General features: G+C 46.3%; 1 protein-coding gene across 2 annotated transcripts; it reads left to right on the plus strand.

Moving 5' to 3' along the window:
* The first annotated feature begins 320 nt into the window (after nt 1-320).
* On the plus strand, nt 321-22,788 carry MAPKAPK5 (MAPK activated protein kinase 5). 2 transcript variants are annotated; one of them, XM_051633944.1, is made up of 14 exons: nt 321-747; nt 5,304-5,377; nt 6,637-6,712; nt 8,141-8,238; nt 9,861-9,969; nt 11,476-11,565; nt 12,111-12,206; nt 13,411-13,491; nt 13,832-14,019; nt 16,390-16,510; nt 17,361-17,491; nt 18,102-18,223; nt 18,578-18,682; nt 19,363-22,788. In XM_051633944.1, exons 1-14 carry the CDS (start codon nt 712-714, stop codon nt 19,455-19,457), a joined length of 1,422 nt encoding a protein of 473 aa, XP_051489904.1. In that variant the 5' UTR covers nt 321-711; the 3' UTR covers nt 19,458-22,788. The 2 variants fall into 2 exon arrangements, with proteins under 2 accessions (XP_051489904.1, XP_051489905.1); XM_051633945.1 differs by having other exon boundaries at nt 323-747; nt 18,102-18,217.
* The last annotated feature ends 906 nt before the right edge of the window (nt 22,789-23,694 follow it).

Genomic DNA, 23,694 nt, shown 5'->3' on the forward strand with positions numbered 1-23,694 from the left:
GGGCCGGGCTCCCTCCCGCCGCCATGAGGGGGCGAGCGGCCGCGCGCGCCCCGCACATCTCGCGAGATCTCGCGCCGCGCCTCCCCGCGCGCTCACGCGGCCCCCCCCCCTCCTTCCCCGGGGCGGGGTCTCCTCCCTCCGCACTCACCCCCCCCGTCCGTCATCGCGAGGTCCCGGCAGGACGAAGGTCCCCGCGGGGACCTCGGTGGCGCCGTCGCGTTTTTAGGAGTGAGGGCGACCGCCTGTCAAGCGCCCCGCCGCAGTAGCGGGGCTTTCTAAAATTCCGCGGTGGCGGCGGGGAGGAGGCGGGAGGTTCGGGGCGGCCTTCCGAGGGGTTGCGCCAAAGGACGGTAGCGGCTCGGCGGGCGGCGCCGCCCGGCGGGTGTGCCCGGCTCAGGCGCCGGCAATGCCTGCCTGCCGGGCCCCTCGGCGGCGGCGGCGGCTCCCGGGCTGAGCCGCGGTCCGGGCCCGTCCGCGCCTTCCCCGCCTCCGCGGGGGTCCTGGCCTGCCCCCCGGCCCCCCCCCGGCCGGGGATGAGGCGGTGCGGCCGTGGCACAAAGGCTCCCCCGGGGCTGCCCGTTGCCTAGCGCGGCCCAGCGCCCCCGGCCCCCCCGCCGCCTTCTCGCCGCCTCAGCGGTCCCCGCAGCCCCTCGCTGGGGCCGGGACGGCGGATCTCGCCTCCCCACTCGCCGCCTGCAGCCCCGCGGGAGGATGTCGGAGGATCAGGAGATGGACAAGATGATCAAGGTAGGCTGCAGCCCCCGCCACCCGCCCCTGCTCGCCCCCTGCCCTGCGCGGGGAGCTGGGCAGCCCCTCCGGGCTGCGGCTCCGCTTCTCCGCCGGGGCCCGCTGCCCTGGGGCTCGTCACAGCAGAGCCAGACGCCGGGCAGGGAAATGGGAGCTGCAGGCAGACGAATCCCACGGGATCCTCCTTGGGACACCGGTGTGGAGATGCGGAGACCGCGGGGAGCAGAAGCGGGTGCCCGGGGTCGGGGTCTCCCCTCCCGGCGGCCCCCGCTGCCGCCTCAGCCCGAGCTCCTGCTCCGATGCTGCGATGCAAACAAATCTGGTGTGTGGGATGTTTGTGTTTCGAGTGGTGATAGAGGAGCTGAACCAGACCCAAGATTGCTTTTTTTCAGCACTTCCTGGAGAATCCTTCAGTGACCTGGCTGAGGGGATTTCCCGGAGAAGCGGGGAAACCCTTTTGAGATAAAGTGACAATAAAATAATGTTTTAAAGGCTCTGCAGGATCTTCACCTTCTGCATTTGCTCTCACAGGTTCTGGTTGCTTTCATGAATGCTTATTAAAACAAGAGCAGTAGAGTCTGGTGGTGTTGAAATCTAGATTGATTTCAAATATGCAAGTCTTGCATTTTGATCTGAGAGAGCCCAAAGTTAGAGGGGAGTCAAAGCACCATGTTCACACAGCCTGGGTTGTCATTAAACCATGGGATCAAGGTCTGGAATTGTGCACTGTCCTGCTTCCTTCTCACTCTTGGTACAGTGCAGGTGGAGCAGCTGTCTTGGAGGCTTTAAAAAAAAAAGACTTTCCACATATTTCCATGGTATTTCACATGATGGTGAAGATCTACATCAGACCTCGTGGGGGTTAGAAGCAAAACAGAAAAGCTGAAGTGGTTCTGTTCCTGTTGGGACAGGCCTGATCTGCCTCCTGCCCCTCTCAGCCCAGAGGATTCTGAGCAAGAACAGATTCTGGCAAATCTTTTAGGACTTTTATGTAAGATTCAGATTTCTCAGTTTCCCAAATAGTTGGGTTTTGTTCAGGTTTGATTTGTTTTCACCTGTGTCTGTGGGTGTAAAGAGTCGAGGTAGTGATGAGACCCTGGCCCAGGTTGCCCAGGGAAGCTGTGGCTGCCCCATCCCTGGCAGTGTTGAAGGGCAGGTTGGATGGGGCTTGGAGCAGCCTGGGCTGGTGGGAGGTGTCCCTGCCCATGCAGGGGGTGGGACTAGGTGATCTTTAAGGTCCCTTCCAACCCAAACCGGTCTGGGATCCTGTGTCCCTGTGGAGCTATTTGGACAGAGGGGCAGTGAGCTGGAGCAGCAGAGGAGGGGTCACACTGCCTGTTGGGGTCTCGCCTGTTGCAGGGGTGGGTCTGTCCCCACAGTGCCCGGGTGCCGTGCCTGGTGCGTTACCCTTCAAGCACCTCGTTCCAAACCTTTCCCATGGGTGCTCAGAGGAGCCCCACTGCATGCCCAGCCCTGTCTGACAGCAGCTCACTGGAGATCAAGCTGGGAGAGATCTCCCAGTCCTGCCTCTCCATGCAGCCAGCAGCCCAGACTGCTGACGCGGCGCGGGACGATGCTCCCGCCGTTGTTTTAGGTCCCCCGAGCTGGCTGGAAGGCAGTCGTGCTGCGGGAGAGAAATGGTGATGGAATACATTTTCACCTACTTTATTCCCTTTGACCCCTGGAAATTAAGGAGTGGTTGGAAATGTAAAGCTCCTTTCACAGCAGGAGGAGAAAGGTTTGCAGGAAGAAACTGCACAGCAGCAGGTTTGGTTTGATGCGCTCTCCCCGGCGCTCTCCTGCCTCCTCTGCTCCTGGCCACAGCAGATTAGTTCCAGCTGACCTGTCAGCCAGGCTGCAACTCCAGAGCTGTGCAGCACTGCTGCTCTGAGGGATTTGTTCTCCAGATGTGGAGCTCGGTGCAGAATCCCTTCCCTCTGCTGCCCGTGTCCACAGTGCAGAGATCTAAAGGGGGAGGCGAGGTGTTCCCGCTTCCCAGCGGAAATAACCTGGATATTTTCAGAGGGCAGTTTTGGATCTGTGCATTTTAGGTGCTTCACACTGTTTGAATGTTATGAATCTGTGTTGGTTTGCAGCTGCATAGTCTTGGTGATAGGTGTGGAGCTCCTGTTCCAGAGCTACAAGGGGATATGGCACAAGCTGGAGGTTCAAGTTAAGCAAAAGGAAAAAACTTATTTACTGTGAGACTAACAGAGCCCTGGGACAGGCTGCCCAGGGAGGTTGTGGAGTCTCCATCCCTGGAGACATTCCAAACCCATCTGGATGTGTTCCTGTGGGATCTGCTTTAGGGGATGCTGCTCTAGCAGGGGGGTTGGACAAGATGATCTCCAGAGGTCCCTTCCAACCCCTTTGACTCTGTGACTCTATATAAGCAATTTGTACATTGATGGACATCCCAGTTCTCAAATAATGTGTTTCATATCACTGGGAAATGGGGAATAGTCTTTCTTAATCACTAGATTATTCATTTTTACTTCTAAGTTGTAAAGCTACTTTTGAAGGAAGATTTGAATCCAAATTAAAATGCAGACAACAAAATTGTTGACTTTTTTAGTTAAAGCCATTGGAAAGATGCAGAATGTGAAAGAGGAAATAAATTTTTATTTAAAATGGGCTTCCTTGTAGTTGTTGAACTTACCCTTCAGGAGTTGAGAACAATGAGGTCTGATTCTCTCTTTGTTTGACTCCTAATTCCTACTCAGCTCCTCTCTTCAACTTGCTCAGCTGAAAAAAAGCAAATGGTCTCTGTGACATGGCAGAAGTGGCAGCAGAAGCTGTTTAGTCAGGACTAGGCTGGTGTGTGCAGAGAGTATCTCTTTTTAGCCCAGCCTGTGCAGCTGCAAGGGGTAGGCAGGTTTGGGGGCACCAGATTTCAATACAAAATACTGCAGAATGGTTCTCACTTAGGCTGCTGCTCCAGACTCTGGGATTTCCTGCTCCATTTCAGTGCTTTGACTTCTTAGTGTAAACACTGAGCAGGATCCTGAAAGCATGTACTGAGGAAGTGCTCCTCAGGTCAGAGAAACCCTTTCTCTGCTCATTCATGCTGTAAAATGATGTTTTCATTCCACCTGGGAAGCCTTCGATTCCCTGTATCTGAATAGCAGAACATTCAATTAGCTTTTCCACAAGACACTTCTCACCAGTGAAATTTATGTTAGTTAAATTTCTAAGGAAGTTTCTTTTTGCTTCTCCTTGAAAACAACAACCCCTGTGGGAGCCACGCCGCTCTTCCCCTTTAAAAACCCTACATAAAAGCTCTGGTTAAAAGTTAAAGTTAACTTTTTGCTCTGCACCTTTCATTCGACCGGTTTATGATTCATGTAATACCCACTCCAGACTGTGTTAAAAGGCACTTTTTCCTTTCACATCTGCCTTTTGCACTCTCTAATCCCTTCAAATCTTGCCTTAAATGTCAGCTTTCCTCTCTTGCTTTGTTCTCAGTCCCTGTGGCTTGAGCTCTGGCCCCAGCCTGGCAGTGGTGTTTGGAGGCCAGCGATCCTGGGGTGGGCCCTGCCATGGCCAGTGCCTCAGGGAAAGCAGGAATGTTCTCCCTTTCCTCACAGTTTGTAGCATGAGTGAGCCCTGAAATGCTGCTCATTTTGAGGTGAAGAGAAGGGGCAAATCTGACCAGAAAGAAGCTGCTCTGCAGGCAGCAGCAGTCTCTTCCGTTTGTTTCCAGTGCTTTTGGGAAGTATTTTACCTGCTTGTTTCAGCCCCTCCAGTTCCAGCTTTTGTTACCAGCTCCTTTTGTTGCCCTTTCAAAAATGTGAAAGGTGGAATTGTGGTGGTGTGCATGGCCTGCTGACTGGAGTTGGCACATGGCGTGGCCACCACCAAGCCCTGCTGTGCTGTTGGGTGTGACAGCACATGGCAGCAGCAGCCACCAAACCCTGGGACATGTTTGAGCATGAGAGCACCCAAGCTGTGTCATAACAAAACCAAGCCCTGTTTGTATGGATTTGGACAAAAGGATTATAAACATGAGCCTGGTTCATTATCAGACAAGCTAAAACTAGTCAGGCAGGGTTTAATTTAGAGCATAATGATTCCAGAGGTTTGAAAACCCTAAGAAGGCAGCAGAATTATTTTCTATTGCACCGTATGACCTAAAAATACACAGTGATGTTGAAATTGTGTGTGTTGTGTTTAATTGTGTTTGATCATTTATAGTCAGGAGGATGGACTGAAGAGTCAGGGGAGGAAAAGTGCCCTTGATGTGCTTTCTGTATTAAAGGCACAAGATCCCATTTACTGTTCTCAATAATCCTGTTTCAGAGTGCCAGGGTGAGCAGTCTCAGCTGCACAGAACTAAATTTAAACTGAGATGCATTGTTAGGTGAGCATTTGTATTTATGTTTAATTTTCCTAGGGGAAGCAAAACTCCAAAGCAGGCTCTTTCTCTGCTCAGGTATCTTGCAAATCAGGTCTGCTGAGCTGTTGTGGTTTTTTGGGGTGATTTGTTTTTTTTTTTTGGAAGGGATGTAGTAATTTAATTTATTTTTACTCTCCTTCTCCTGCTCTTTCTGGAATAGGAAACCTCCATTTTAGAGGAGTACAACATAAACTGGACTCAGAAGCTGGGAGCTGGGATCAGTGGTCCTGTTAGGTAAGACAGTGTGTAATTGTGTGCAATTGTTTGCTCAGCCTGTTTCATTAGCTGTGGAGATGTGAGGATGGATTTTAATTGAGATGTGATGTGTGGAAGGCTCTTTATAAGCAAACAAATGTCTCTGTGCTCCCTGCGAGTCGAGGCTGATGCACAGATGAGGTATTGTCTTTTGTGGGAAATGTTTGAAGTAAAAACTCTTCCCCCCCCCTCTCTGCTTTGTCCCTTCTCACTGCTGTATCCCCCAAGCAAAGCAGGAGTGGGCTGTGAATTCTGCTCCACCACCTTTGTCCCTGGGATACCAGTGTCTGTGTGGTGCAAAGGTCGCTGCTCCCGCCTGCGGGATCATGGCTGGAGCCATCAGCACCCTGTGCCCCTCAGCTATTTTTACCAGCTATTTTTTCCCATCATCACGTGAGGCCAAAGCAGACAGTGCCACGAGCTCTCCCTCTTGTACCAGACTCGTCCATCGGGAATGTCCAACCCCTGCAGGAACTGGGAGCTTTCTGTAAAGCCAAACGTCTGTTCCCGTTCCAACAAGAACTCTCTCGCTTGAGAAATCTGCACAAACGCTGGAAAACAAATGTCTGTGCCTCTCTGTTCTGGGAGCTTGACAAGGCAATTGTCTTCTGCCACCATTTATCTTCCTGCCCAGGCAATTGGTTTCTCCTCATTCATTTTCTGTTGCTGTGTTGCCTCTGATCTTTATTAAAATACCCCTTTGTTTTCTGTCCTTTCAGCCGCCCGTCAGTCCGTGGGCCCTGCCCTCTGGTGCAGCGCAATTGTTAACGTTCAGTGGGGGAAAGAGAGAAAAAACGTGTGCAGCACAGTTGGTGGCCTTGCTGAAACAGGGGTTCCCATCATAAACCCTTCTTTTATTGCAGACTACACCCTCCCGTGGTGATATTCAGGCTGCCTCTGTGTGGTGCAGGTTTTTTCATCAGAAGCATCTCTTTGGGCTGAATGTCTGGAGTGCCTTCTGCTTGTCTGCAGTGCCCCGTTGCCCTCAAGTACTTCTGCAGTGCTGGAAATACAGCTTGGGGTTAGATGTTCCTGCATAATGAGTTGGATTGTTGTGGAAGGCTGAAAGCTGAGGCTTTCAAGCTGGGATGTGGTGACAGGTGCCCTGTATATTCCAGATGGTGGGCATTCCTGTTGGCTCCAGCCTGGAGAGCAAACTCACAACTGCAGATCAATTGCTTGAAGTGTCTCTTTTTAACATTTTTGCTGACTGAATAATTTTATTGCTGTAATACCAGAGTCTGCGTGAAAAAATCCTCTCAAGAACGCTTTGCACTGAAAATTCTGCTTGATCGTCCAAAAGCTAGAAATGAGGTATAGTTCCTGTTTATCCTGCCTGCCTCCTGACACCCCGCAGAGTCTCCCCCTTTTTGGTGGATTTTTTTATTTTAGAAAAAAGTGTTCTTCAGATCTTGCTGTGGAGGATCCCTTGGGTTTGATCCTCCAGCCTTGCTGTGCTTAGTCCCTGGAGGGTGAGGTGGTGGGTGAAGCAGAGGGTCTTTCTGAGTTGGCTGTAGGTGTGCAGGTGTAGGGTATAGAGCAGTGTTTTAAAGCTCATGTTCTCCTTCTGTCCATGGAATGTGACATGACTAATTTAGAACTGGTTTTGTTTCCATACATCTCACTCTTGGATGTCACCACTCTGGGAATTGCCAAGAACGCTTCGAGTTGCACCATAAACGGGTTTATCCTCGTACGAGAAAGTAAATCAGCTCCTTGAGACTGTTTGTGACTTGTGATTGGCAAGGATGGGCTGTGGCTCAAGGCATCCTGACAGTGAAAGAAGAGTTAATTGTCCTCAAGGTTTACGCAGCTTTCCTGTTACTAAGCAAATTCTCATTTAAAATTCCCATGGAAAAATGAATCTCTTTACAAAGAACATCAAGTCTTGACTTGATTTAGCAGTCCAGGTAGCTTTAAACTGTGGAAAGTTCCTTAGGTGCCTGTTTCAGAAAGTTGGAACAGGAGAGGTTTCACATGGTGGGAGTGCTGCATCATCATAGAATAAGACTGATTATGGAATGTCAGGCTTTAGTAATACATTTTCAGTTTCAATTGTATCTCTATTGCTACTTTAAAGCTAGTTCTAGCTTTAAATTTGTTTTAAAAAACCCCAAATTAAAAGATTGGGCTTTTTCTGGTTCTCTGCTGGGTTTGATTTCATGGTCTGTGATAAGTTGGAGAAGAGAAGGCTCCAGGGAGACCTCATAGTGTCTGAAGGGGCTCCAGGGAAGCTGAGGAGGGACTTTTTACCAAGGGCTTGTAGAGAGAGGACAGAGGGGAGTGGGTTAAACCTGGAATAGGAGAGATTGGAAATTCTTTAGTGTGAGGGTGGTGAGACCCTGGCCCAGGTTGCCCAGGGAGGCTGTGGCTGCCCCATCCCTGTAAGTGTTGAAGGGCAGCTTGGATGGGGCTTGGAGCAACCTGGGCTGGTGGGAGGTGTCCCTGCCCATGCAGGGGGATCTGAACTAGATGATCTTTAAGGTCCCTTCCAACCCAAACCATTGTAAGATTCTATGAAATATGTTGTCAACATGTGATCTTTGTGTCCTACCTAGTCCAAGTAGCTGTTGGTCACTTGTGTAAGTGCTTGTAGCCACTCAGTTTTTTTTGGCTAGTTCTAAGTTGAGTGTGACTGAGCACAGCTGGCAGACATGGGGTGCCATAGTCTTAGGGGCAGAGGGAGGAACAGGAGTGGCCAAGTGTGTGTCACCGTGTAACATTTCCTCCCTTCTCTTCAAGGTACGTCTGCACATGATGTGTGCAACACATCCCAATATTGTTCAGATCATCGAAGTCTATGCTAACAGTGTGCAGTTCCCACATGAATCCAGCCCAAGGTAAGATTACATAGGGTGATTCATTCCCACAGTTTACTTTCCATGTTTAGGCCAAGGTATAGTGGAGTTTGCTTTTTTTTTAAATCACAGTGTAACAAAAATGAATCTTTATAGGGTGTTCCAGATGTGATATCTACGCTTTGCACTAAGCAATGCTTGCTTTTTCCCCTGTAAATGACCAGACCTTTGCACATTTAAATGAATTTGCATCCTTCATTACTGGTTTTGAATACATCTTCATTTCTTAGGTTGTTCATTGATTCAGTCTGTGATACCTGCATTGTCTGAGAGAGTGTATCACCTTCTGCCCTGCTTTGATATTGCTGTAATAGCTTGAATTGAATTGTAACCTTTGAGCCTCCTTCTGCTTTCAAAGCCCTGTTAAAGCAGGCTTGGAGCTGTGACTTCTGTTGCTACCTAGAATCCTAAATGAGATCCTTTTACACAGTGGTGATTCCTGGGAAATTCAGTGCCAGCCTTCATGAACAGAAAAAGGAAGAAGGAATTGTTTCTGAAAAGCCTAGGTTTTATCCTGTGAGCTCTCAAGATGTTGCCCTGCTTAAAATGAACAAAGCAAAACATGAAACTGACTTAATATTTTTCATACATTAGTTGCTTGGGATAAAAAACATTGTCTTCTAATTGGATATTAGTTGAGGAAAAAAAATTCAGAGCTGGGAGAATTAAACAGCTGAGACCTGTCTTAGCCTCTGTTGTGTCTGATTCTGCTGTGTGGTGAGAATTCGAAGTTCTTAGGTTGCCCAGGGGAGCTGTGGAAGCCCCCTCCCTGGAAGTGTTCAAGGCCAAGTTGGATGGGGTTTGGAGCAACCTGGTCTAGTGGGAGGTGTCCCTGCCCATGCAGAGGGGCTGGAACTAGATGATCTTTAAGGTCCCTTCCAACCCAAACCATTCTATGAAATTAGTTTCTTCAGTATCTAGCAGTCCTGATCTCCACACTTCCAATTTGTTGTTCTTCATAATGATGGCAATAAAACTGTAAATTAAAGCAGTGAGGTACAGTAGAGTAGCCAGACTCAAAAGCATTAATGATAATTCCTCAACCTTCTCCTTCTAAGTTGCCACAAACATCTTGGGTGCCTGGGCAGATGGGCCTGGCTGCAGGGATGGGTGCAGACAGGTGTACTTTGTGCCCTCAGCCAGCTCCAGCCTGGGAGCAGTTCAGCCTGTGTCAGGCAAGACTCTACCTGCTGCAGTCTTCTTTGAGGGCAGGGTTGTATGTTGATGTGTCTAAATGGCTTCCAGCTCCAAGCTGGCTTGCTGTGCAGGTGTGGGTGAAGGTCAGGTGTATCTGTCTGAATGCACCCCTGTAGACCTGTCCATGGTGTGTGTTCCAGCTGGATGAGGGAGCCCAGCATGAAGAGCAAACTGTAGATTCCTGGCTGATAATCAGCCAGTCAGATTGGGCTGGGAGCCAGAAAATCCTGCAGTTTATGTGGTTAAAGGCAATGTGACAGAACCAAAATAGCTGGAACAACCACAGAAGCAGCAAGTGTGTCTCTCTCTTGGCCTGCAGCAGTAGATGTGAACTATGCCTTATTACCTTAGCAATTCTGTTATTTTTTATTACTTTTCATATAACAAAATGAAATGCTTTTGAACAGGGCTCGGCTCCTAATTGTAATGGAGATGATGGAAGGGGGAGAGCTATTTCACAGAATCAGCCAGCACCGGCACTTTACTGAGAAGCAAGCAAGCCAAGTAACAAAGCAGGCAAGTTAACACCCATGTGTAAGCAAATCCATGAATGGTAATGGCTAAAGTATTTAACAATTTCCTGGGGTGGGGGGGTGGGAAAAAAGGAAGTTAAAATAATCCGCAGTTCTGATCCAATGGTCATTGCCTGCTTTGTTATAACCTGACAATGCTGAAGTTAAAAAGAGGCAAAGAATTTGAAGGTGTGGGCTAGTTCTTCTGGTGTCTCTGCTGTCCTTAGCAATGGTTTTCCTAACGTGGTCTACAGAACATTTCACCAGAGAGAGTTCTTCTCCTGCTCAGTCTTCCTGCTGTATCCATGGCTGTTGTGCTAAAAGTGTTGCCTCCAACTGGCCACAGGCTCCTCTTGGGCCTCACATGGTTCCTGAGCTCCAGTTTGAGAACCCCTCTTGGCCACGACACAGACTTGGTGTTTCACTCACCTCAGGCAGGGTAGCACACAATAACCTACACGTGTCCTGGGCTGGTGGTTCCCCAGCTGGCTTCTATATTTGGTTTTATGGAAGTGCTGCCTATGATGGAAGATAACGAGAGAACTGGACCACTCCAGTGCCTGTTTCCTGTGCTGTTTGTTCTGATGTCATTTTTCCCCTCTCCATTTCTCTAGACAACTCTCTCTTGAATGTTGTGTTTTCTTTGGGAATGTGTTTCTATTTGTTTCTGAGCTAAGTTAACACTCAAGTTCTCTTGTCACAGTGATTTTCAGTCTTCTCAACGCTTCACCCCAGGTTCTGTATTTGGGTAGGATCCTTCAGGAGCCAATAGGAATAATTCCAAATATGGATTGTGTGGCTTGACCTTACTTCTGTTACAGTGATGCTGCTGAAGTGTTTATGCTTTGGTGTTCTTCAAGTGAATTGCACTTTGGCATGTACAGTTTGTAGCACTTTTCTGACTGGGTTACAGGTTTCTAAACCCCAGCAGTGTGAGAAGTTGTCTTTGAAAGAGTCAAATAATACATTTCTGTGTAATACCTAATGAGAGGAGTAAATTGCAGGCAGCAACATCCAGAATGATGGAATAAAACTGCCTGAATGTTCACTCCTATATCAGTAACAAATGTAATAAAATATTAATTGAACTATTGAAGCAAGAGCTCACTGACTGCTAAGCAGAATGTAATTGCTGGAGAGCGTGCAAGAAAATGTATTGAGTGTGTAGGCCTGGCACAGCAGGTGAAAGGACACTGTCATGATCTGTTTCACTTAATAATTACTCAAACTAAAGTGGCTGGGAAGCCCAGTACAACTTAGCTTTTATGTTCTGTTTGCTTGCAGTGAAATGCAAGCTGAGTCGCTGGGTGGGTTTCATTTCCCCATCGTCGCGGGAGATGCTGTCCCATGCAGTGTGGCCAGGCTGGTCCTAAATCAGATTTGTACCCAGGTGGAGTGAAAATTCTGGGGTCTAAGCTCTGTTGACAATGTTATTTTTAAAGCTAAAATAACTGTCTGGGCTGAAGGAGGAGTTCTGTAATGGTGGTTGATTTCTTGTGCCCTTTTTCAGATAGCTTTGGCTTTGCAGCATTGCCACTCACTCAACATTGCACATCGAGACCTCAAGCCTGAGAATCTTCTCTTCAAGGATAACTCTCTGGTAAGATGAAGACTTGGTTTTCTGTGGGTGCTGCTCCATGGCCTTTTTCAGAACAGTTGTAAAATGACATGAATGCAGTGTTTTGGTGGCAAAAATGAATCAATCACCTGTTTTGGCTGTGTGCTCTTCCATGCTCTGATCTGCTTAGAGGACAGGCTGTCTGTGCTGCTGCTGTTACATATGGGGCTTTTGAAATACGTTCCAACCTGCATTATGGGTCCTTTGACATATCCAGGCTCGTGCCTGTTTCTTTCTTCTTCTGCTTATAACCACCCTGCCTATGCAGTGACCCCCCCCACAATGTGCTTAGTGCTTTCCAGAGCTTGGGAGGGGGCTGCTTTGGACCCAGAGCAGCCTGGAAAAAACAAAAGTAATTGTTCCAAAGATCACTTTATGGCCTTTTATCTGCTTTGTGGAATGGTAAGGGTATAAATACAAAAAAGGAGAATGTGTGGCAAAGGTAAGATGAGTACAAGGTGAGAAATATGTATTAGAAAGGGTGATACAATGAGGTTTTGTAATGAAGCTTCTTCTCCTTGTTTTAGGATGCACCTGTTAAATTGTGTGACTTTGGATTTGCCAAAGTAGACCAAGGTGACTTGATGACACCACAGTTCACTCCATATTATGTTGCACCTCAGGTAACAACCAATTACAGTTCTAGGCTCAAGGGACAGCGTGATCTTGATTGCCTGTTCCTCCATAGCCATGACATTTTTAAAGCCTTTGCTGTCCTATTAAGAACTTCTGGATGCAGGAATCTTGAGTACTTGTACAGCAGCCACTCTTCAAGCTGTAGTGCCCCAGTGATCTCTTGGTTACAGCAGGAGATGGTGAGGCAGATTTCCCAGGCTGTGTTCTTAGCTCTGAGTTACTGCTGGTGTCTCCTGACTCCTCCAGGCCCAACTGCCCCTGGTGACACTACTCCAGGATTTTGACAGTTGGCCTTTAGCTGTGTTAAAGCATTTTTGGAAGAGTCCCTGCTTCCCAATCCTTCTTCCAGCCCAGGTTCATACAAGATGACATTAAAAAGGACTGTGCTGAAACAAAAAGGTTCTGTAAAGGCTCCAAAGGAGAGCAGTGCCAGAGGGTCCCCATTCACCTAGGCCTGGCCCCTTCTTAATATGCAGTAAGACATAATCTATAATTACAGACAGGCTGGAGTTTGTACTGCTGCTCTTTTGTTCTTTGTGTTGGAGTCCTGGAGAAAATTAAAACTGCAGCTAGATGTTTAATTGCAGTGCTGGGCATGTCAGCAGCCTTCAGTGCTGCAGCTGAAGGGAGAGCAATTGCAGAGCTCAGCCTGTGCAGTCACAGGCCAGTGCCCTGGAAATGCCTCCTCAGCTGGGCCTGCTGGTGAAGGGGGTTAAAACAAGTGAGCTACCAAGCCTGTGAGAAACTTTTCCTGAGCATATTTAAATGGAGATTTTAAAAATTTTTTTTAGAAACCCAGAAAAAGAGATTTGATCAGTGAGGGGCAAATTTAATTTGTTCGTGGGAGATGCAAAAAGGGAGGTCTCTGGAGCTGAGGTTACCCTCCAAACACATCTTAAGTCCTGATTTCAAAGCATGGAGGTGTTAGAGTTTTTGAACAAAATGCTTTAATTCAGGCAAATCCAGAATTTTCATCCAAAGCAGCAAAATATTTTAGCTGAATTTTTTGCCTGTAGAAAGTTCCAGTCTTTCTTGGGAAGAATGGTTTGAATTTGGCAGAGTCTTCAGTAGCTGGAGTAAGTCTACCAAGCAGAAAAGCATCAGGCATCTTTGGTGGAGGCATTGCTGGTTGTGGTGCCTGGGAGTGAGAGGTATTTTTCATCATTTCTTTCATTCCTTTCATGGCAACAGGTATTGGAGGCACAAAGACGGCATCAGAAAGAAAAATCTGGCATTATCCCCACCTCTCCAACACCTTACACCTACAACAAGGTGAGCTATCAAACAGCCCATCAGTCACTATCTCTAAAGCACGGTGTCCTCCCCACTGCCCCCAGCTATCTGCTGGAAAATTGGTCTCCAGGCAGTTTATCACCTAAGGTGATAGACTTTATTGCCCCAAAATGACAGCCTTATGGCCAGGAGCAACAGAGATGTTCTGATCTCTGTGACAGGAACTCATCTAATTAGCCAAACATCTCACACATATCTGCCATCCTTACCCATGAAGGTCCCCAGGTGGACCTTAGGAGGAGCTGGGAATCATGTAGAGCTTTTAAGGTCGCTGCTTGCTGCAAATTGTGCCCCAAAGTGATCATTTCCTTGCTTTCAGAGCTGTGACTTGTGGTCCCTGGGTGTCATTATTTACGTGATGCTGTGTGGATACCCTCCCTTCTACTCCAAGCACCACAGTCGGACAATTCCGAAGGACATGAGGAAGAAGATCATGACAGGAAGTTTTGAGTTCCCGGAGGAAGAGTGGAGCCAGATCTCAGAAATGGCCAAAGACATCGTGCGAAAGTGAGTCAGCTGAGGAGAATGTTGTCTTGCTCTTTGCTTGTATTAAGAAATTGGAAAACCCACTTCCAAGGACATTATCACAAAGGGCTTGTTATTCCAAAGGTGGGGTGGGATTGGCTGCAGCACATCCAGCTGGAAAGTACTCTGTCATATTCAGCATGAATGAAGGCTGGTAAATATTTTTCTTTCCCTCTCTTTTTTTGTTTTCCTTCACAACTGTTGTGTTCCATTTTTGATGTCTCCTTGTCTCTGAAGTGACCAGAGAGCAGTTGTGTATTTGGTTTGTCAGGGGAGCGGGTAACACTGCCTTGCTTCAGAGCAGGGTAGACATTATTTAGACATTAGGAAGAAATTATTTATTGTGAGGGTGGTGAGACCCTAGAACAGGTTGCTCAGAGAAGCTGTGGCTGTCCCATCCCTGGCAGTGTTGAAGGGCAGGTTGGATGGGGCTTGGAGCAACCTGGGCTGGTGGGAGGTGTCCCTGCCCATGCAGGGGGGTTGGAACTAGATGATCTTTAAGGTCCCTTCCAACCCAAACCATTCCATGAGTCTATGATAACACAAACCACTGGCTGCCACATCTGCTGTGGTAATGTCTGAACTCCTGTTCAAATCAGGATGCATTAAGGTGGCATCACAGACCAACATCAGTAGATCTGTCCCTTAAAAGCCTGAGCACATAATACACAGTCAAGAGAGAAGTCTGCAAAGGGAGGTTAAGATCTGTCCCAAGGTGTCAGACTATGAGATAAGGTTTTGCACTGATATTTTATTTTTCAAAAATGTGAGAGGGACTTAATGCCTTTGCTTCTATGGAACTGGAAGGATTAAAGCAACATTAATAGAAAAAAAATCAATTTCTTAAACAATTTTAAACTGTCACTGTCTCCTCTGACATACTGTAACATCTTCAAGGACTTAACATTGTTTGGAAGGGGTGCCAGGACCTGTTTATAGCAGTGCAGGAGGGCCCACAACCTTTGACCAAGTAAACCACAGATTGTGTTGCAGTGAAACTTCTGCTTATACCAAGGTCAGCTCTTTTTTTCTCACTCAGAAGCTCCACAGTCAAAAGGTTTCATTGTCTTTGAAAATGACCATGAAACTCAGCTAACAGAATGTTGTTGGATTCAGTTCACTTCACTTAATTCTCATATGACTGTTATTAGGACTCCCTTTCCTGCTTGTCTTTTCCAGCCAGTGAGTCTGAGTCTGTGCTGATGGTGCAGGAATACATTCAGGCTTTATACAATTCTGGATAAATGTACATTTTATTTATGGAGACTGCTCTTCATGTGGAGTCTTGCTTCTGGAGGTCATATTTTGCATTCCAGCAGCTGCTTCCTTTCAAGCATGTCGAGCTGATTTCTGACCTCAAGCTTTGTGAGCTGGAGTGCTTAACAATAGGTGAGGACTTTGGAAACCCTACAGGGAAGGAATGCACGTGTCTTGGGTCTGGTGTCCAGCCTGACCTTATGGCCTGTTAGGCAGCATGGCCTTGCAGGTGGAGTGTGAGCTGGCCTCTGGTCCTGCTGACATTTTGTAAAAGCTTTTTCCACTTTCTTGGTACATTAAACAATTCTGCTTTGCAGCCAGGAGGCTGATGTAGAGCACTGGCTAAGAAAATGTGACAAACTCATCAAGTCATTCTGTTTCTGATTTAGACTCTTGGCATAACTTGTCAGCACTTGGTGTCAAATTGTACTTTTTTTATTTAAACAGATGTGATTGTCACAGGAAATGAGTTTGTCTGCAAAATCTCTTTTCCAGGGTTTCATTCTAGCAAAATCTAATTCCATAGAATAAAGTTTCTTATTATTTTGAGGTGCTGTAGGCTGCCCAAGTGGCCATTACTTGAGGCTTTTGCAGGGGCAAAAAAGCTGAGTTGCATGGTGGAAGAAGTTAATTCAGCAAAGAGGTTTCCTGAAACTTTGCCTTGGTTCACCATGCCCAGAGTCCTGGTATGAGTAGAGACTATCATGTGGATGAGCCCTAGATGTGGATTTTCAGAGAGTGTCCATCTGGGTTATTTCCAGTTTGTCTGGAAGATAATTTCCCCTCTGGAAGGATGTGAATATAGAGTTCAGCAATACACAGGTATTACTAAAATGGTCTTTGGTGTCTTTCTTTTACACCGACTTGCTGAATGTAACTGATGAGCTGTGGTAGCATTAAAATATCACCACAGGTCAGGGAAGCTGGCAGAAAGTCAGACTGCTTTTGGTTCAGCTTCATGTTTTAGTTGTTAGGAGGTGTTTCTTTTTTGGCCCCTCTACTTCTTAGAGATTGCTAAGTGCTGTGATCCCAGCCCGAGCAGCACACTGTACAACACTAAAGACCTTTTTATGGACTGATTGGTTCCTCCCCCAGGCTGCTGAAGGTCAAACCTGAGGAACGTCTGACCATCGAAGGTGTGCTGGACCATCCCTGGCTCAACTCCACTGAAGCACTTGATAACATCCTCCCCTCTGCCCAGCTGATGATGGACAAGGTCTAAATGACATTTTATTTTATTAGGAATGTTGCATTCTTGACTGTGAGGGTGGTGAGACCCTGGCCCAGAGATGCTGTGGCTGCCCCATCCCTGGCAGTGTTGAAGGGCAGGTTGGATGGGGCTGGGAGCAGCCTGGGCTGGTGGGAGGTGTCCCTGCCCATGCAGGGGGGTAGGACTGGATGATCTTTAAGGTCCCTTCCAACCCAAACCATTCTGTGATTCTATGATAGAGGACCTGGGTAGCTGTTGGGTGATTTGAGTGTTTTCTTTCCCGTGGTGTCATGCAGACTAAGAGCTCCTCTTCTGCCTTAGTGAGAGCCTGAGATCTTGGTAAGAAAATGGAAATGGTTCGATTTGAAATTTGGGATAGAAGATGCCCCGGGATTGGTGGTAAAGAGCAGCCATGTGCTAACAAGTAGAGTATTGTAGTAAACATGTCTGAAGACTCTTGTGTAGGTCTTTTCTATTTTATACTCATGTTTTACACCTGACTACAGTGAGGACCTTGTTAATTAGCAGCAGATGAATGGCCCTTCTTGCTTCCTTTAAACTCTGCTCAGTAGGAGTCCAGTCAGCACTCTGGGGCTTGTGAAGATGAGCAGCAGAGATGATCCTTTGTCCTGTTCAGCCTTGTGAGGTCAGGATACCTCTCCCCACAGGCAATGGCTGTAGTTCTAAGCAGGTCTTGCTAACACAGACTCAGGGTTTGTTGGTGGTGCATCTCTGAAATAAATAGGATTTTGGTGCATCTTTTTTTCTTGTGTCCATGGCTAACATTGCCCACATATTGTTCTTTAATGCCCAAAGAAACCAATTAAAACATCAAGTGCAATTCTTGTCATTCCAGGCAGTGGTTGCAGGGATACAACAGGCTCATGCAGAGCAACTTGCCAACATGAGAATCCAAGACCTCAAAGTCAGCCTGAAACCCCTTCACTCCGTCAACAACCCAATCCTGCGCAAAAGGAAACTGCTGGGGTAACTCTCTGAGTCTGGTTGTGCAAGGTCCCAGTGTAGGCAGCCAGGATGCACAGAGAGTGACTTTAAACGTGTTCCAGGTTCATTCAGTGGGAACTGTGCTCCTGGATTTCTGGCTTGTTTGACACACTCTTCGTGCTGAAGCGGGTAGTTGGAGTCAGGTAGTGCTTGCAGCACTTGGGGTCTTCCAAGATACAGCAGTGAGGGCAGGAAGGAGGTTGGACAGTGTTGTATGGGCAGTGGAACAGATCCCTTCTTAGAAGATAGGTCACATGTTGAGTAAGGTAAGGAGAAATGAGAGAAAGAATTCCAGGAATTTTTTTGTAATCTGGGCACTTATGTACTGAAAAAATCAGGTAATCTCTTTGTTACCTATCTGAAAAAATAGAATGCATTTCAGGATTTCCCTTACTTGAATTAATTTAAATTATTTTTCTTCATATTTAAAGTGGTCCCATAATTCAGGACATTTTCTAATTAATGCTGAATCCAGCTCCTAGTCCCAGCTTTCCAATGAGAGAGAGAGGGCATTACCTGGAGCAGTTATGCAGTGAGTGATGAACTTGAGCTGCATTCCGATTGTCATTGTTTCCTCCTGGTTCTTTTGCAGCACGAAGCCAAAGGATGGTGTTTATATCCATGACCCTGAGAATGGCAGTAACGATTCCAACGTGGCTCTGGAAAAACTGAGAGATGTGATTGCTCAGTGCATTCTACCACAGGCTGGTAAAGGTTGCTACTTTTTAGAAAGTTTAATTCCTAAACGTGCAAGATGCTGAGTTTTTAATGTGCCTGAAGATCAGTCTGTGTCAGTAGTGAGGAAGGATAAAACCCCTGTCATCCTAGTCAGTCCCAAGAGGGAAGCCTTGTCTTGTGGGCTGTGATTTGGTGTGTGTATGATCCTGATGTCAGCAGGGACATGCAGAGCTGTGAAAATAACTTCCAAACAGGAGTGTCTGCTTTCTAACCAATTTCCTGGTGTGTGTGAGACAAGGAGGACTAACTGGACGTGCTGTGTGCTGAAGCTCTGAGTGCTGCTGGGAGGCAGAAGGACAAACCTCTGTTTCTTTCTGTTCTCCTACATAGGAGAGAATGAAGATGAGAAGCTGAATGAAGTGATGCAGGAGGCATGGAAGTATAACCGGGAGTGTAAGTTGCTGCGAGACACTCTTCAGAGCTTCAGCTGGAATGGTGAGGAGCTCCTTCTCTTCCTTGGAGAGTGGTGCTGCTGCTGGGTGTGGAAACAAAAACAAATCTCTCAAATTTGTGTCAGGCTGATCTAGTTAGCCCATCTGCCAGCATAGATGTTCTAGAAATGACGTTGAAAGTTCAGCTTTAAAATGTCTGTTGGAGGTTGAGGGTGGAGGGTTCAAAGGCACCAAGTCCTGCAGGAGCATCATAGCACAGATGGACCATCGTTTTAGAAGTTGTTTTAGCTGTTGGGAGCTGGTTTCCTCCCAGCTGTCTATTACCCTCTTTCTGCTGAGGCCTGCTGCCCTCTTCTCTGGCAGCACAAGTCTGGGCAGGAAGAAGAATTAAAACAGGCCAGCTGCCTCAGGGGTGCTCAGGGGGCTCCTGGACAAAACAGGGGGGCAGAGGTGGCAGCCCCCAGGAGCAGACACTGGTGCATATAAGGGAACCAGGGTTCCAGGTGTACAGGGGTTTGGCCGTGCCTCTCCCCTTGTTTTTTGTGTGTTTGGTTTTGATTTAGGTTTCCAAGTGCTCCATTTCTTGCATTGGAACAGATCAGAACTGATACTGATTCCCTTGCAAACATTGTCCTGCATTTCTGTGTGAAGGACTGTTTTGTGTTCAGATTGTTTTCCTCCTTGTGCCCAGCACCACCTGATTACTTGTTCTTTTCCTTTCAGGCAGAGGATTCACAGATAAAGTGGATCGACTAAAACTGGCAGAAATAGTAAAACAAGTCATTGAAGAGCAGACAAACTCCCATGACTCTCAATAGCTGGAGCTTCTTAATCTAATTTTTTTTATCATTTAAGATTTATTCTTTAACTGTAAAAAGTATTTTTATGTAAATTAATAAATCATAATTATTTCATTAAATTTCCATACTGCTTGAAAATGCTGTATAGTTGTAGATATGAAAAAAAAATCATTGGTACTGTAATATTTTTTTAAAACTCAGTTCCTTGAGGTATATATGATCACTTATGTACTGTTAATCATGAGCCCCTTGGATGGGGCAAATTTATCTTGTTAAAGACCATTCTTTCCTTAACAACCAGTTGCAGAAGCTGCCTTCCATCTGCAATAGATACAGCCAGCTGCAATGACTGTGTATGTGAACAAGACAGCCACAGTTTCTCAACACCCTGCTCAGTAAGTACTTGAAGCAAGTGCTGTGAGACACAAACTTCAGAGCTACCCTTTATGACTAAATTTTGAGTCTTTATGTAGAGGCAACTAAATAACTTCTTGGTTGGCTGGGTGACCCCAGAGGCACACTTGGCCTTGCTGAGGACACCCAAGTCCATCTGCTTGCTGTGTTCTTCAGTTCTGATCAGTAGCCCTCTTTTTTGTCTTCTTCCCCATCTTCCTCAGACCTTTTTTATGGCTGAGTTGGCCATTCAGCATAAGACTCCTCATTTTATCCTATTGTTTGACAGCAGAATAGAGGAATGTTCTAGTTACTTCTGTTCCAGTTATTTCTGTGTTCATGGTGGGATCTTGCACAGTAAGTGTGGGGTTCATTTGCTTCATCCCCAGCCCAGCAGTTGTGTCTGTTCCAGCCATCTACTCCATTCTTTCCTTTCTAGAAGATCCAACACTTAGTTTCCACCTTGTCCTCTTGTTTAAAAGAGCTCATCCTGGCAGGGGTCATAGTGCTGCTGTGTGAATCCACCAGTGATCCCTCTCTTGTGTCACCCTCTGGAGTCCAAGCTCCTCGTCTCTTCGATGCCTTTGAGCTCCTCCTGAGGGAGCAACAGATGCAGGGCTGCTCCTTGACACAATGTCCTTATGCTGCCTGGACCATGAGGCTGCCCAGGGCAGATTCTTACACTAGTCTGGAACATTGGCTCCAAAAGCTGCTTTTTTAAATTTTAATTAAACAAACAAATGAAAAAAAATCTGTACATATTTCTAGTTTTCTACCTTCTGATGCTTTTCTTTCTTTCGAGACTGGTCGAAGGCTTTTTATAGAGATATTTTGGTACTAAACCTGTGCAGACATTGAAAGGTTTGGTCTGCAGACTGAAGTGCCAATTCAGGGCTATTAGTAATGACTCTTGAACATTACTGGTATATTTCATAGCTCATTAATTTTGGGTTTACGTTTACAAACCTGAGCCATGAGTCTCTCAAGTTACTCTTATGGCAGTCCTGCCTTGTTCTTTTTTGTCTGTTTTCTGTACCAGACTTCCTTGCAACCTACAGCTTGATGGCAAACCAATGTCTGACTCTTTCTATGGAATTTTGTAAACAGTGACTTAGTTTTTCTACATGGAGATGCTTCATTTCCTTTTCTTCATCAGCACCTGGTCAGCTTTTTTCCAGTCCCGTTGGCAGTTTACCAATGCCTGATCTGTTGCTGAGTCCCTACTTAGCCATCACTTTCCCTGATGGAAACAGGGAGTTTCTGTGTAAGCTGGAATTGTACCTCTTGACACTACATGGAATATTGTGCACTGACAGGTGTCGATGACAAGGGTAGAGATTTAGCCAGAGACAAGAGTATTTGTCATTTCTTGGTACTATCAGCAAGTTTGCAGGCCCTATTATATGCATTTTTGTCCTTGATCTAAATTCTAGGTCGTCACCATCCACACAATCTCTGCATGTAACAGATAATTACCTTTTAAACTTGAAATACATGGATTCTTTTGTGAGAAATCTCATTGTTTTGGAATTTCTAAGAGTGGCAAATAGAGAAATAAACAACGAAATCACCTTTGTTTGAATGGGAGGGCAAAAAATGCCTCACAAAAGCACTTTGCTTTCCAAGGAGGAAAATCCTCAAGCAGTTTGTTGGGAGCCAGAACTTCTTAGCAAGAAAGTGGATCAGATGATAGCTGCTTTTGTGGGGAGTGCAGAGTGCAGTCAGCAGAGACACTGCCGGGCAGCAGCCAGATAGGCAGGGTGTGACATGCTGGGACCTGTTGGTTTGTTTTTGTTTTTCCTTTGGTAGGTTCTCTGGTGTTAAAGATGACAGTAGTGAGGGTTGTGTGTTGTGTAATGAGTTGTAGGAAGCAGCTTCAGCCTGGTTCTGCAGTGCCAGTGTGTGAGGGACAGTGGGAGCACCTTGGGCTGCTCCTTGTCATGCGGGCTGCTCCTTGTCATGCAGGCTGCTCAGAAATGAGCAGAGGAGATGGGATCTGTCTGTGCATCAGGGGGTCCATCCTCTATTCATCCTCCCTTAACTTGTACCAGAATCATTTCAAGCTGTCACTGGTGGTGAGGTGGGTACATCTGTGAAGTGTTTGGTGTGTGGAGAGAAGTCAAATTTCTAAGGGCTTTTGTGATATGGATTTACTATAGATTTTATTGTCTGTGAGAAATGAGAACAGCCTGATCTAAAACAGAGGTAGGGAGGGACAGACTGAGAAAACACAATTTGAAGATACAAGGTCAAATGGTTTTGTTTCTGTGAGAAAGTTGATTATTTTACTCTTTTAAAAGTCATGTTTCAAATTTCAATAATACACTTTAATGGATTAATTTCGATATTTTAAAGTAGTATTTTACTATCTCCTTCCTGTGTTTTTTTATTTTTCAGTTGACATAAATGCAAGATACCTTGTCTTGATTATATAAGGTTTTGCTTGGTAATAAATCTACTGATCCTTTCTAGTAGACTGTGAATATTGTAAATATCTTGAGATGGAAGGGTTGTGTGGGATCAAAGAGGACATTCTTTGTTGAAACACTAAGGATACGGGAAAGCTCTGTAGGTTTGGCTTATTTTATTTTATTTTATTTTATTTTATTTAAGAGAAAAATCTCTGAAATCATTTGACCTTTCCAAAATGTTATGTATATCTGACTTCTCCTGTGACTTAATTATTTTAAGCTGTCTGTATTAAAAAGTTAGAAGAACTTGAGTAGGCAAAAAAGGTTTTTATTTGAAATAGCAACATGTCAGTGTTTTGCTGTCATCACTTCAGGTTTTTCTTTTGGAAATCTGTCTGTCCTCATGCCATGTTTAACTTCTGTGTATGAAAATGTTTTCATTTTTCCTTTTCAGTGTTACCTGTACTATGTTAGTTTGTTTTGGATCAGTATTATATTGTAAATATTATGCATTGGTGTATATAAATGATTTTACTAAACTTAAACGTTATTAGTTGCTTTGTTTTGGTGGTTTTTACCAAGTCCTTGTGGTACAGAAGGGAGGAATGACAGGGTGCACCTTGGGATGCCCTACACAGGGACTGGAGTTGGACCAGATGATCCTGATGGGTCCCCTCCAACTCAGAATATTTGGATTCTATGACAGTGGTGGCCTGGAGGGCCACCAGGCTTCTGCCACCCCAAACCTGTCCTGCCATGCTCCATCCTCATCCCAGCTGCCTTACCAATGTGATACACACTTTGTATTTTGCAGGAGGGCCACGAGGCTTTGAGATGAAAGAATGCCTGCCAGGACGGGCTGGGTAAAGCCCTAGAAGATGGTGTGCTCTGCCTGGCAACACAACCTGAAACCACCTCTTTTAAACCCTGCTTTCCATGAGGTGGCAGCAGCACATGCCCAGCGCTACTGCTGAAACCCCAAAGAGCTACAGGATTTTCCTTGTAGAAGATGCAACTTGTAGCTGTGAGTTGTGTGTGCAGTGACATTTTCCCTGTCAAGTGTTAACAACTCTTTTTTTGCCAAGCATGTTTGGGGCAGGAACTAAGGACCAGCTGTGAGTGCCCATGTGCCCCAGGCCGCCTTCTTTATAAGGGATACCATCCATCTGCTTGGTAACTTTGAGGAGTTAATGGTGTTGGATAGTGAGTGACTGACAGAGCTTCCATAGCACTGGGGAGTGAGAGAACAATGTCTGAGCACCCTGGGAGTATTTAAGGCAGCTACAACCAGCTGCCAGTGCTCTACAGCAGTGGCCCAAGGAGCGTCTCTCCCTTTCCAGCAAGAAAACTCCCCTCAAATATTTAAAGCAGTGAGCAATGTGCTCAGCTGAGTGAGGAGCTGGGCAGGATGTCTGTCAGCACCCTGCAGGCCCTGCCCTGCAGCTGAAGGT

Source organism: Apus apus, chromosome 16 (assembly GCF_020740795.1).
Source record: "Apus apus isolate bApuApu2 chromosome 16, bApuApu2.pri.cur, whole genome shotgun sequence".
Taxonomy (NCBI): domain Eukaryota; kingdom Metazoa; phylum Chordata; class Aves; order Apodiformes; family Apodidae; genus Apus; species Apus apus.

Coding starts and splice junctions, on each gene's coding strand:
- MAPKAPK5 (XM_051633944.1), top strand. CDS start 712: ATGTCGGAGGATCAGGAGATGGACAAGATGATCAAG. Junction 13,492..13,831: donor CACCTTACACCTACAACAAG/GTGAGCTATCAA, acceptor CCTTGCTTTCAG/AGCTGTGACTTGTGGTCCCT. Junction 18,224..18,577: donor TCTACCACAGGCTGGTAAAG/GTTGCTACTTTT, acceptor TCTCCTACATAG/GAGAGAATGAAGATGAGAAG.